We start from the raw sequence: 14,205 nt of genomic DNA, 5'->3' as shown, positions 1-14,205 counted from the left end.
ACTTTTATAAAATGTATACGTATAGATGTTTTACGTATATAATTGAAAGTCATAACTTTTATAATATTATTGTATCGTCATTTAATATTGTGGTTTGTGGATAATTTGATCATAATATTTTGTAAATAACCGATAGTGATATTTAGACTGTTTATAATTACAAATCTATTGTATTTTGAAAATTCAATAAAATATTTTACATTTTGGTGTGTGCGATAATAATGTAGACTTTCGGTAATCATTAATATAACAAATATATTGTACGGTTTTGTATCGGATGCATGTTTTGATAATTTGTGTGGTAAACGGCAGCGATACCCTTAAAATGTAGTGTTTATGTAGGTATTCCTAAATATTTCGAAAAATCGGAATTTAGATGAAATTTCAATTTATAAAACATACGATTAAGATCAGACTGAGTTCTATGTTTAGTCAACCATTTCATATGGTCGTCGTAAGTTTTGTATTCAGAAAAACATTGCGATTTTTCGATACAAATACGTATATTAACATAAATTACATGGAATAAGAAAAAGATGATCTAACACTTGTAACGTATAACATGCAATTTCTCAGCTGTGAGTATACGATGTGCGTTTCACCTGTGTCACGGGGAATTTCCCCTGTTTCGCGTGTGACCTAGACCGTCAAATGGTATTTAAGTATATTAGCGCATGGCGTTGATGCGGATCCACTGTAGTCAGTTCCACTAAAGCAACCGGACAGTGCACGGGTGCAGACCTCACGATTTCGAACGATTTTCTGTTTTGTTTTTTATTTTACTACTATTTAGGAATATTGTACTTGTGTTTGTTGCTTGGATAGATTTTTATTGTAATTTTTTTTCCAAGTAAACAGTATATTATAACATAGTCCTATATTATTAAACAATAATTATAATAGCAAACAGCATAACGTTGCGATTAGCGTGAAGTTCCCGATACCAAACTATTAAGTCCCAAACATTTGAACGAGTATTGTACAGGTAAATCATATTTTAAATGTCTTTATAAATATAGCGAATATTATAAATTTGAACGGTTTTAAAATTTTAATCTATATAGTACATTAGTAATGCGTATCATTACTAATTCATTGTTAGGATTTTTAATTCAGCTTGTTAGGAAATATCTAATTAACTATAAGTCCACAGGAATTATTAGGTAGATATATTGAATAAGGCAAATATGTATTGTACGCGTATCACAAAATTTATTTATTTAAACTAAAATTAATATATAATTAAATTACAAAATGTATCGTTGGTAAAAAAGAAAATATTTAGTACAATATTTTTAGAAAACTCATTTATATTACTATCTTAACATGTTGTAAATAATTCCAATAATAAAATTACAATCTGTGTTCAATTCAGTTCCATAAACGAATAAGATAATTCAATTTAATTAATTCATATAGTTTACTATTTTTAATCTGAAATTTTTATTCATAAATATTCATTTCCCAATATGTTTTATCTTAATTTAGTCTGTTAAATAAGTCTTCAACTTTAGTGTTTATTTTTCAATATACAAACCTTTTCAAATTTGACCAACAAAGAATTTATTTTTACTCAATTCGTTGTCAGAAAAATGTGTAACCATTTACTTTAAACTAAGTTATCGTTGCTTTTCTTTTAAAATTGCATTTACATTATTTGATTTTTCATAATTTATTTATTCTAGCTAAAATAATAGTCCTACGCAATTCGATTCTTGTTAAGTCTACTAAAACAACTCTTTAAATTATAATTATGTATTTTTACACTACAAAGAAAATTTTAAAACTATCATATTATCATGCTTATCCTATACATCAGACGCTCAATCAATATTATACATATAAAAAGTATTATTATGTTATTAGAATTTTAAATTATAATACACTACGTTCAATACCCGCTTAGTTTAAACAAATTCTATCATTGTTTAATGGACAAAGGTCTTGACATACGGTATTATACATTCATTATGTCGATGGAAGACCAATTTATAATTTATATTACACATTTACACGTCTGGTTAATGTAAACACAATTAAAGGGAAAGATTTAAATATTTGACTTCATATATTATATAACCGTTAATGCATTAACCAACCCAAATTAATATATTAACCTTTAATTATTATTTCAAGTTCAAATTTACGAATACCGGCTTTTGTTAAAATATACATCAATATATTACGTTGTTAATAATATAAAGTGTATCGTAAATTCGTATAGTTGTAATAATATGATTGCCGATCTGAACAATATAACATCTTATTTTTTAAAAGTTTTTATTGATCTTTAATAACTACCTACTTTGCAGAAAATACCACGTTCTAGTTACTGAATTACTAGTTAAAACTAGTTAAGGTATTTATAAAATGTTACATTATAATTATTACTAGATTATATATTTTGTTGATTCTATTGGTTAATTTTAAGAAGTACGAAATTGTCTTGTTTACTCAGGTGTTCAAGTGTAGTATTGATATTTTCTATCATTTCGAGGTTTAGTTAGTCAATTATTTTCATATACCTAATTAAAATTCCGTTATAATTTTTTTACTGCAAGCGTAATATCACATGTTTCGCATATAGGAGGTTTTTCGTTTGCTATTAGAAATCTGTGCATAAGTCTTGGGTGTATTATTCTTAGTAAATTTATTACTATTTTTTAATTTAGAGTTAGATTTTCTCATCTGTGTTGTCAATTTATTATTTTAATATAGTTTGATTTTCTACAAATTATTCCAGAATATATATACCATTTATATACGATATGTGTATTTTTTATAGACTTTTTAAAGTCATCGTAAGGAATTTCAATTGTGTATTTAATACATCTGTATACGATATACTCTTACTATAACTATCATGTATTTTGTGTTTAGATGTAAAATTCTAAAAATATTTTAAAATATCTTATAATTTAGATAGCTATGTATGTATGGATTATGATAAATATACATAATATAATATATTATATTCTAACGGGTATAGCCTCTAAAGACACTATTCATAAATACAATTTTACTTCGCTTTATATTACATCGCGATTAGGTCAATGCACTACACGTGGGCAAGATCTGTTAGGTCTGACCAGGTTTCGATATATAAATATATATAGCATCTTAGTTAAGCATTTACCAATATAATAACGTTAGATACCTATATGCTATGGTCAGCGAGTCGTATCGTGGTAGACGACACACAATTATTGTAGTTGACCTTAAGAAATTCGCATTTCCAGCTACAGCATTGTATGAATATTTTAAAGATGTATAAAAAACGTATTACCTGTTATAAGAATAAAAAAAAATAAACTAAAAATTTATTTAAGATATTTACAGTCATGTATAACTAGAATACAACTAATATTCTATACATGATCGGTATTTATAATATTATGATAGCTATGATACGTCATCATACAGTTTACCTGTATAAATATTACGTTAAAAAAATTAAAATAAGGCGCTCGTCCGTCTAATACGAAATAATTACACATACTACTGTAGGAAATACATAAAAAAAATCCATTACTTTTCAAAATAATCTCAAGGGTCACGTGTAACGCGTTATATTTTTCTTAATTCTGTTTTTTGATTTGTTTAGCTGCGGTTGCAGTCAATAATAGTAACAATAACTAAAATATTAATTATAGTATAATACCTATTGAATTTTCTCACGAGTTTATTGTATTATTTATTCACGTGTTATTTTATAAGATTATTATTTATTCTAATTCATAATTATATCGTTATGCGAATTTACTTTATTAGTAGATCTATTAAAAAAATTTTTATTTATATTAAATACATACCATATAACTTGAATACTAGGTACTTATATTAATTTAACATGATTATACTCTTGTTCTTCGTGCCATCCACTTAAATTATTAAACAGACAAAGGTTGATAGTAATCTAGTGTTTTTGTCAAAATTATAAATTTCTGTGCAGATACTCTAGTATTATTGAATGATGTCAATTTGTTTTGTTTCTCTTTGATTTTATTTCGCTATTTCCAGTCCTTTTTATTATTATTTTTTATAAGTTAAAAAATTATCGTTCATATAGGATTGCAAAACTGTCTAATGAGTACCTATAATCCCTTATTTGATTTATTATTACAGTTGTCGTCATTGTTTCAATGTTTGATTGTATATTATATATTTGCTATGTATTATTATAAACTTTTGATTAAAATCGTTGAAAATATGCTGATACTTGTATATGATTTATAACTACTTATACGCGGTAATCTTAAATTCCGTTTTTGTTTGTATCGTTACTTTAATGCTTTAAATTGAAGCTTATTATCTGAAAAAGTCAACAGTTATCTATATAAATCTACTCAATAATAGTTATGTTTTAAATATTTACAACGACAATTATGACGTAGGTAATCATGACGTATTCGTCTTAATAATATAATATTAACGCTTGCAGATGCACAACATTATAATTTTTTCTTCCGAATTGTTTTTTTATACGATTTTACGTAGTTATAATATTATATGGTAGGTATTATTTAACAATTAACACACTAGTACAAAAAGCTAAACATTAATGTAACTACTAATTTTCATTTTACCTTATATGTATAATAGTAGGTTATACCTTTATGTTATATTCTAAGGACGCAATAGTATTTTTTTAATATTCCACCAAGCGCTTTGATAATTAAATACGAAGTATTAAAAGCGTATTTGGTCAGTGGAAAGTCGTACATTGTCACCCGTATTAAGCTTAAGCTATATGCCCAAGGATACATGGCTTAAGTTACTTTGTAGGTAAATTACAATGTGTTTGAACAACAACAAAAATAACAACACAAATCTGTGCGTTAATTAGTAACTCGTTACAGTGTTTTACTCTGTGTTTATTTTGGTATTTCAGGATGCCTGCTGATATTGCAGCCATGGATAACTTTGATACGAACAGCCCGAACACAATTCATGACATGTCAGAAATTCAATCTTTTTACGATGGTACGACAGTGTTTTTGACTGGCGCCACTGGATTTGTAGGCAATTTAATACTGGAAAAACTAATCAGGTAACAGCTATTCATTCGAACCGTTCTATACGTCACACTACTCACCATTGTTTAATCGTATTTAAATTGTCAATTGTTAATTACCTGCATATTTTAAGAGTTCACTGCACAATATTTATTAAATATATTCAGATATACAATAATAATGTCGTCAACACGACTGTAAACGTATAATGTATAATAATATATTACCTATGTACCTATTGTACTTAAACGGTTAATAAATTAAATACGACCATTTGATTCCAAATTTTAATAGTTTCTTGATTTAATGATTTCAATCAACAAGTTTTAAACTAAAAACCAAGACTCTCTAACGAAATTCGTATACATTGTTATTATTAAAAAATATAAATAGTCGTATTTATTTATTTATTTATTTTTTTTTTGTTTAATTTTTGATAAAAATGATATTTGTTTGTTTTAATTACGTAAAAATTCAACGTAATAGAGCTCAATACTCTGTCTGTTGTCTATTAAATGACTATGTACGATATTAGTTATCCGAAGCATAATGTCAATAACAAAAAATTTACTACAAAAGTATTTCCACAATTATTAATAAAATATTATTAAGTATTATTTAAAATTAGCCACGATTTTAAGTTTATTAATTTTGCTTAAACCTAACCTAACCTAACCTAAACTTACGTGTAATATTGTGATATACACCGCGCATGTTGAAATTTTAAACTATTCTGTAGAACTAAACTATAATCGATGGACCGATCAATGGCAGACCTATACGGTAGTACAGCACGTAGTAGAATTATTGTTAAGAATGATTTCAAAATATTATACATAACAAAAACGGTGGTCGAAAACAATATAATCTGCAGTAATATTCAACAATTCTGATTTTATAAATTAAAATTCATACTCAAGATTGTTTAATTCAAATTTAAATACATTCTTATGCACGTAGATATATAAGTTTATCACGGCATCAGAATACTTGAGTAGCTGTGTTTATACTGTATATGGTTTTTATGATTTACGATTAATAACAAAACACGGGAGTATAAAATGCTGTATACGTCATGCAGAATATTTAATAAGTGTAGTTTGCGTAAGCTCGAGTTGGTTTTTTGCCTTATTTTTATACAAATTTTGATTCTAAATTTAGAATTTATTACTAATAAATCATATTAGGTATTCTAATACTTAATACTTAACGAGTATAGTATTATGATTTAAAATATCTACAAGATTCTACAAAAGAGGCTTTTATGAAAGTATATTTATTATTTATTGTTATATCAACTGATAATGCAATATATTATTTTATTTAGATAAGAAATTGATTATCGTAACACATTCGAATTTCGATACGTATATTGAGTATTATATTTTTTACAATGTATACGATCTATAATGTTTATAAATTCACGATCGTTTAATAAAATATTTGTTTCTTCGAGAATTCTAACGGCAATATAACCGGTATATTATTAAAGTATTTAAATAAAAAAAAACTAGTTTTTAAATGTTGATGACTTAATAACTAAGAAAACTTAAACATTAATCCAATAATTCTTGATGTAATATTATATCAAGACAGTTTCAATAAATATATGATAAAAAATTAATAAAATTGTGTTTAATTTTAATTTCAGAACTTGTTCAGGAGTTAAAAAAATTTATGTCTTGATCAGAGAGAAAAAAGGAAAGACTTCAGAAGAAAGATTTAAAGATCTCTTCAATGATCCGGTGAGTCAATATTTTCATTTTTTTTTATACTTAGAAGAATTATATAATTTTAAGAAAATAGTTTTAAAAATTAAATTATTATTAAGCATGGATAATAAATTAACACTGTATTTTAATGTATAATATTACAGCTAGATTTTGTTAAATTAAATGCTTTACGTTCAAATAAATCAAATCTATATTATATACCAGGTTTGCTTATCTATTTTATAAATCAATATAGTAAAATGAGTGTAATAATTAAATTATTTAAAATTTAAACTATCAGATATGAACCCACATAAATTCAAATTAAACTTACGAGCTTCTTAATTTTAAACAATAATTTTCAAAGTAAATAATATTATAAAAACATCTATAGTTGAATAATTTTTTTAACATCATATTATACTATGCTCATTCAAGAATACCAAATAAATAATACATGCAGATGGATTTCGAGAGAGTCATATTTATGTTGTTTCTTTTAATCAAATGTGTGTATCAAAAACGACATGTGAAAAAACAATAATATTTATAAAATAACAAGTGTAAAATAAAAACATATAAAACTAACAGCAAACACGTGATACTTGTCAAAAATATGAAGAAAAATAGAGTTATTGACCTCTAAAAGAGTCAGTTAATACTATAAATGCAATTTAAATATAAAATATTTATAAATAATACCTATAATATAATATTCTATAATGATGTGTATAATATAATGTACACATACCTACAATTAATACATATTAATATATAACAATCATATATGTTTATTATTTAGTTTTAGAAACATTTATTCACAACTTATTTATGCTATTAGGTAATATAATTAATAAAAATGTATCTTTAAATTTGTTTTTTTAACTTTTTCGTGTCATAATCAATATACATTTTTCATCTTATGGGAATCTAATAGCAGGAATATTCAACATAGATTTATTAATTTGTTTATAATTTTAATTTTCTATTGTCTAGTCGTTTTTAAAATAAGTGTACCTAATAATAATGATTAACTAAAAATAAATAGCAATAAATCAATGTTAAATCCCTATGGTATCAATAAAAAGCATGGTCATTATAGTAAGGTTCGGATTTTAAAGCATATACTTCTTTTTTATATAATATGAGATAGAAATCTAATTTTTATACATAAATATACGTTTCACATAATTCACACATCGCTTTTTTATTTTTTTTTCACCCGGGAAATATATTATATAATAATATTATAACGTCGTTAAATGAATAACAATAATAATGATTATTAAATAATAAAATTGGGCATGGCACTATGTGGGTCTTCGCATATCATACAGCCAACCACAGCGCTATTGACTTATATACTATGTAGGTCTTCGCATCAAATAGCCTACCAGAGCGTTATCGACTTTTATACTACTTTTCTATTGGTTATTATTATTATTGAATGCGTTTTAAGTTTTAATCTATCTTTACTACTCGAGTCTCAATATTAAGCACGCCAGTCGTACTTTGAACGCAGTGATGATCTATACTTCGATCCCCGCAGGAGTGTTCAAAGCACCGAGCCGTATTGTCACATCTCATATACGCATACAGTAATAATTGATTCATCGTCCATTCTATATACACATTCTGAGGTGGGTCGTGGGCTATGGTTTAGTTATATTCTTAACAATAACTAAATACTAAAGTATACTAAACACTCATAATAATTGCTTTAATATATTATATAATATATAATACATTAATACTATAAAGGAAATGATTTAGTACAGATTACGTTAAAATAATTTTTTTTAAATTTTCCAAAATTTTTATAGTTTTTTAAATAACGAATATTACTTATTATTAGAGCTTGGATTTTAAAGCATATGCTTCTTTTTTATATATGAGATGGAAATCTAACTTTTTAAAAAAAACCCGTTTCACGTCATTCTGATTCCAAATAAACCAATTTATTTTGCTTTTTTTATGTAAATGCTTTTTTAGAATTTGTATTATATCTTTTCAATTATTCCAGCTGTGAATTATTTATATGTTTATTATGCTATTGTACTAATAATAAAAAAAAATTAATAGGTAAGAAACGTAAAAACTCAGAATATGTTACAGGTATTGGATTATTATTGTTTTCGTTATCAGTTGTTAATTATTTAATTATTAAATATATTAAGCGTAAATAGATTATCGATCTACATAATATAGTCGCTGCAGTACCTATACGGTCAGTATGCCTATAACATCGATGTTGATCGTTTCAAAATTTAAGATTTAGTTGTTGTAATTTTAAACCTCTTGTATGAACTAAGTTACTTTTAAACTAGTTTGTGTTAATTTTAGGTTATGTTTTATTTTTTTTTTTAAACGTACGCTTTTTTAGTTACTTATTATGCTTTAAAATCCTAGCCCTAGTAACTAGCCAATCGTGGCTAAGTAGTCAAAGAGTAATAAAAGTAAAAACTTAAATAAAAAAAATGTATAAAAATTATATTCAGTAAGTAAAACGTGTGGAGTTTGATTTATTATTTCAGGTATTTGAATTAATGAAAAAACAACAACCCAACTATTTGGAAAAGATCTCAGCAGTTATCGGTGATTGTTGTTTACCAAATTTAGGAATTGATGAGCAAACCATGAACATTTTGAAAAATGAAGTAAACATATAACACTAAATAATAATTACAATACTCATTAACTTTTTATTTAATATTTATTTTTTTTTTTTTAACTAATAGGTTAACATTGTTTTACATTCAGCCGCCACAGTAAGATTCGACGAACAATTAAGAAAAGCAGTTAACATCAATATAATTGCCTTGCAAGATATGTTAAAAATGAGCCAGGAAATGTCAAACTTAAAGGTAGGCAATGCATTTGTATGCACTTATTCAATAATATTTTTTTTAAACTGAAATCATTTGTAAAAAGGTAGGTGGTTGTCGGTTGAATACTACTCTGCTGTACATTATATTTAGAGTAGGTCACTATTTAGACTTGTTAAATTTGAATTCAATGATATATTGTTATATACAAAAAACGATTCTGAGCAGAATCAGTCTATATCAGCTTAAATCACTAAGTGATAATTTTTTTTTTGATATAAATATTAAAGTCAATTATTTTACTTTTAGCACTATAGATAGTGGGTTGATATAATTTTATTCGAAAATATTGGATTTATTATATTATTATAATAATACATATTTATGTCATATTATATTAACTTATAACTATAGGTATAACACAAAGTTTAAAAACAACTTTCTTTAAAACCGCACTGCAGTAAAAACAGATTCATTATGGTATTTTATAATTAATCAAAAATATTATTATACGTATAGTAAAATTCCTAATAATATAAAATATATAAAATTTTAAGTTCCTATAAAAAAATATATTTAAATTATAACCAAATAATTAACATATCGTTAATCATCGTTTAAATAAGTCATTTCGTCCAAATTAGAATTTTAAAATAAAAAAAAATTGTGTCTATGTATTTTTTATAATTTTAAATAGATACAAAACTATATTTTGTGGGATCTGGCATTAAATTTTCAAGTACTTTTTTTGCTCACCAGATAATTTTTAATTAACATTTAAAAAAAATATATTACTCCTATAAATAATTCAGGAATGAAAATTACAAGTATCTTAGGTTTTAAAATTACATTCCTTTAAATTTTCATTTTTATTTTTCCTAATTATAAAAATAAGTACTGAACATCTGAACATTTGACCTTTTTAAAGTACAAATACTTAACCTAATTTTATATTAAAAACCACTTTTATTTTTGAAAATAAGTCATTTATCGACAACTTATCGTCTACTCATATAAAAATAAAAAACCACATTCATGATAAAATCTATACTTTCAACACTCCACTTAGAATCTAAAATAATTACAATAATAATGATTTGTGATACTAGTTACTATGAAACTATTTGGTTTCGTTTTTATTTTCATTTTATTTATCATTGTTTTCGTTTAGGCTTTCGTTCACATTTCTACAGCTTACTCGAATTGCGCCGGAAGAAAAGTTGTGGATGAGGTGTTCTACAAGCCACCAATATCTGGTGATAATTTGTTTCAGTTCGTAAACAGTCTTGACGATGATTACATTGAACGAGTTACTCCTTCGTAAGTTTTTTACCTACTTATCTGTATAATTTGTGCTCGATTAATTGACAGAACAATAATTTAATAACTTAATATTGAACAATTTATATGAATGATTTTAAACAAAAATTATAAAAAACCGAATACATTTCTATCGATAATTAGATATTAAAAATAAACAGAATAATTAGATTATAATTTATCGGTTTCTATGTTGTTTAAGAGTAGTCATACTTTATGAATAAAATTCATTGGTGGTCTAAAAAAATGACCAAATAAATTAAAACGTGTTAATTGCTTGTTTTATTTCTGTAGAATGTTGAAAGAGTGGCCTAACACGTATGCGATGACAAAAGCGATTGCCGAAGGCGAAATTTTAACATACGGCAAAGGATTGCCCATTGGAGTGATAAGGCCGTCGATGAGTAAGTATTTGTTTAAGTATACCTACCTTCTATGTATTATGGTGCAGCGGCGCAACCAGTCTGAAACCCCTTGGCCGTATTAAGTACCTACTTTTATTGAATTTTAATTATATCTTGTGTGTTATATTATATTTATAAATAACAAATGTTAAGGTATCAAAGTTGATACTATTAGTTAATAAAAATAATAATAGAAAACTGTTCTTATTAAGCAATACAAAGTATAGTAATAATAATATAATATTATTGGCGGTAATACGCTATATTTTACGTAAAGTCATCATAAAATCTAAGTAGAAAATACAAATATTTATTATCTACAGACCCTGCTCATTTCCGTCCTCCGCCAAGATATTAGTAGTTGCTCTACTAATAGAATGGCCCGTCGCTATAGTCGTTTTTACAAATTAATTATACATTTTTGTAAATGTTATTAGTCGTAGCCACCGACGATGAACCTGTCTCCGGGTGGATCAACAACTTTTACGGTCCAACGGGTGTCGTAGCGGCCACCGGCATTGGTCTCATGAGGTGCATGTGTGCCGACCCCAATCAAACAGCTGACATCATACCTGGAGACTACGTTAGCAACGCTGTTATAGCCTCCGCCTGGGACATCCACAATGAATGGTGAATAAAAATTTTATAAACGACATATATCTGGGAGGGCTATGATATTTTTTTGGTAGTCGTTCCACGTTCATGTAGGTGTAAATATTACTGACATTTATTAAGAATCAAATATTTGAAGCTGCAGACGACTGATATTTCACTGAACTATGACGTTCTTAGTCAGTGGAAAAATATATTTGGGAAATATTTACCATGTAGGGGGCTCTAACTTTATAATATTAAATCAGATATTACAAACTAACATCACACTGTACGGACATTTATGTCTACTCAATCGTATTATATAATGTTATTCGTACGACAATCGATGAAAGTATATAAAACGATAATGATTTCAATAGGTCTGCCGCACTATAAAGAAATAGTCAAGTCGATTAATCGAGTAAAGTTCGTGAAATTGCATTGATTTTTGACGTAGCTTGTTTAGCTGATATACCTCATTATTTAAGAAAAAAGCGGTCTATGTTTAGGTATACAGTATGCAATTTTTTTTATAACCATCTAGCTGATTTAATGTTTATATTGATTTAACGGATCGTACTTATTTAATAACTGAAAATAACTTATATTTTATTACGGTTTTGAATGTCTTGATTTATAATTCTATTAATATAACAAATACGCAAGTAAATTAAAATATACAATTTAATATTCTAGGAAAAATCATAAAAATGCCAACGGTTCGAATAAGGAAAATTACGAGCCAAAAATTTACAATATTGTTTCTTCGAGCTCTAATCCTTTGACATGGGGAGAATTTTCATCATACAACAAGAAATTTGGACAACATGTGCCCTCTATTAAAGCGGTAAGTAGTTCAAAGACGTTTTGATTTAAATAATAACATGACAATATTATGTCAAATTCAAAAATCGACTGTTTACGCACTTTATAAACCAAAAATGAAAATAATCGTTTTTTTTTTTTTATATCCTCTTTTATACATAGATCTGGCCAATTATGTTAAGATTGTCCAAAAACAAATACGAATATACAATATTATGTTTCCTTCTTCACATTATACCTGCATTTATTATCGATTCCTTAGCCAAACTTACTGGAAGAAAGCCACAGTAAGTACGCGACAACGAAAAATGATAAAATATAATACATTAATATTATGACTAAATAATTTACTCGGCCATCAGTTAAATTGACACGTGTTTATTATACACCTTCGATTTTTACTTTTCAGATTAATGGATGGATACAGAAAAATGCACAAATTCTCCGAAGTCATATCGTACTTCAGTTTACAATCATGGACATTCCACGATAATAACACAAAATCGCTGGCAGCTAAACTATCCAAATTGGACCAGTCCCTATTCAAGTTCGACGCTGCTAAATTAGACTGGAATGAGTATTTCAAAAAACACGTTTTAGGAATCAGATTGTACATCATAAAAGATACAATGGATTCGGTGCCGGAAGCAGTAAAACGAAATAAAAAGTCAGTATAATATACAGTTCTATACGGTTTTCATTTTATTTTTTTAATCGTAAATATTTGATTATTATTATTTATTTTTTTCCAATTTATGTTTTCAGATTGTACTTGATTCACTACACGCTATTATCCATATTGACGGCATTGTTGATTTTAATAGTGTATGGGCTGTTCATATTATTCGTATAGGTTACTCAAAATTTAAATATCTGTTGTCCTAAATGGCGATTATATATGTATGTAATAAACATTTGTATTGCATATACATTTATCGCCTGATTGTTATGATTTTTTTTTTTGTATCTCATTATGATGTATATTTTACTTTTACTCAAATTTGTACAATTTTATGATAATTTTTATACTCAAAATTATTTAAAATTTTTTAATTTTTAATACCTATACGATAAGTATATTAATATTATTGTTGTACATATTCGTTCTCGTGTGCATATAAGCATACTCCAAAATAAGTGGAATTATTAATTATTATTGTTAATATTTAAATATTGTATGGATATAATATGCATAATTTTAAAATGTATTTGTATCCGAAAATAGTTAACATATTATCGATTTTAAGAGTAATGTGAATAATTATTAAAAAGACTTTTAGTTATTATGTAAATTATTATAATAAATTTATTTGGTGAAACAAATTACTTTTTAATTGTTTTCTCTTTTCATTTTCAGCGATATAATAAGTTTATTTATGTAAATTCATTATACAATGTAGACAAATTGATAAATATCATCCATTATAATCGTTATAATTTTACGTATCTATAAATAAAATGTTAGTTTGAGCTATTGATATCAATTGGCTACTATAAAATAATGATAAAC

The 14,205-nt window shown here is 25.8% G+C and overlaps 1 protein-coding gene across 1 annotated transcript; it reads left to right on the top strand.

The window, feature by feature from the left end:
* Positions 1-682: 682 nt before the first annotated feature.
* LOC114125943 (fatty acyl-CoA reductase wat-like) lies at positions 683-14,021 on the top strand. The gene is made up of 12 exons (XM_050201239.1): positions 683-985; positions 4,892-5,050; positions 6,667-6,760; positions 9,262-9,384; positions 9,466-9,591; positions 10,724-10,872; positions 11,167-11,276; positions 11,714-11,906; positions 12,567-12,717; positions 12,858-12,982; positions 13,105-13,362; positions 13,461-14,021. The coding sequence occupies exons 2-12, from the start codon at positions 4,893-4,895 to the stop codon at positions 13,546-13,548; spliced, it is 1,575 nt and encodes a 524-aa protein (XP_050057196.1). The 5' UTR covers positions 683-985; position 4,892; the 3' UTR covers positions 13,549-14,021.
* The last annotated feature ends 184 nt before the right edge of the window (positions 14,022-14,205 follow it).

The sequence above is a fragment of the Aphis gossypii genome, chromosome 2 (genome assembly GCF_020184175.1).
Source record: "Aphis gossypii isolate Hap1 chromosome 2, ASM2018417v2, whole genome shotgun sequence".
Lineage (NCBI taxonomy): Eukaryota > Metazoa > Arthropoda > Insecta > Hemiptera > Aphididae > Aphis > Aphis gossypii.
This window is presented reverse-complemented; position numbering and strand designations above follow the sequence as displayed.

Bases quoted from the DNA above. Each gene is read 5' to 3' on its own strand.
- LOC114125943 (XM_050201239.1), top strand. From the start codon at position 4,893: ATGCCTGCTGATATTGCAGCCATGGATAACTTTGATACGAACAGCCCG. The intron at 10,873-11,166 runs GTAAGTTTTTTA...TTATTTCTGTAG, and splicing joins ATTGAACGAGTTACTCCTTC to AATGTTGAAAGAGTGGCCTA. The intron at 11,277-11,713 runs GTAAGTATTTGT...AAATGTTATTAG, and splicing joins AGTGATAAGGCCGTCGATGA to TCGTAGCCACCGACGATGAA.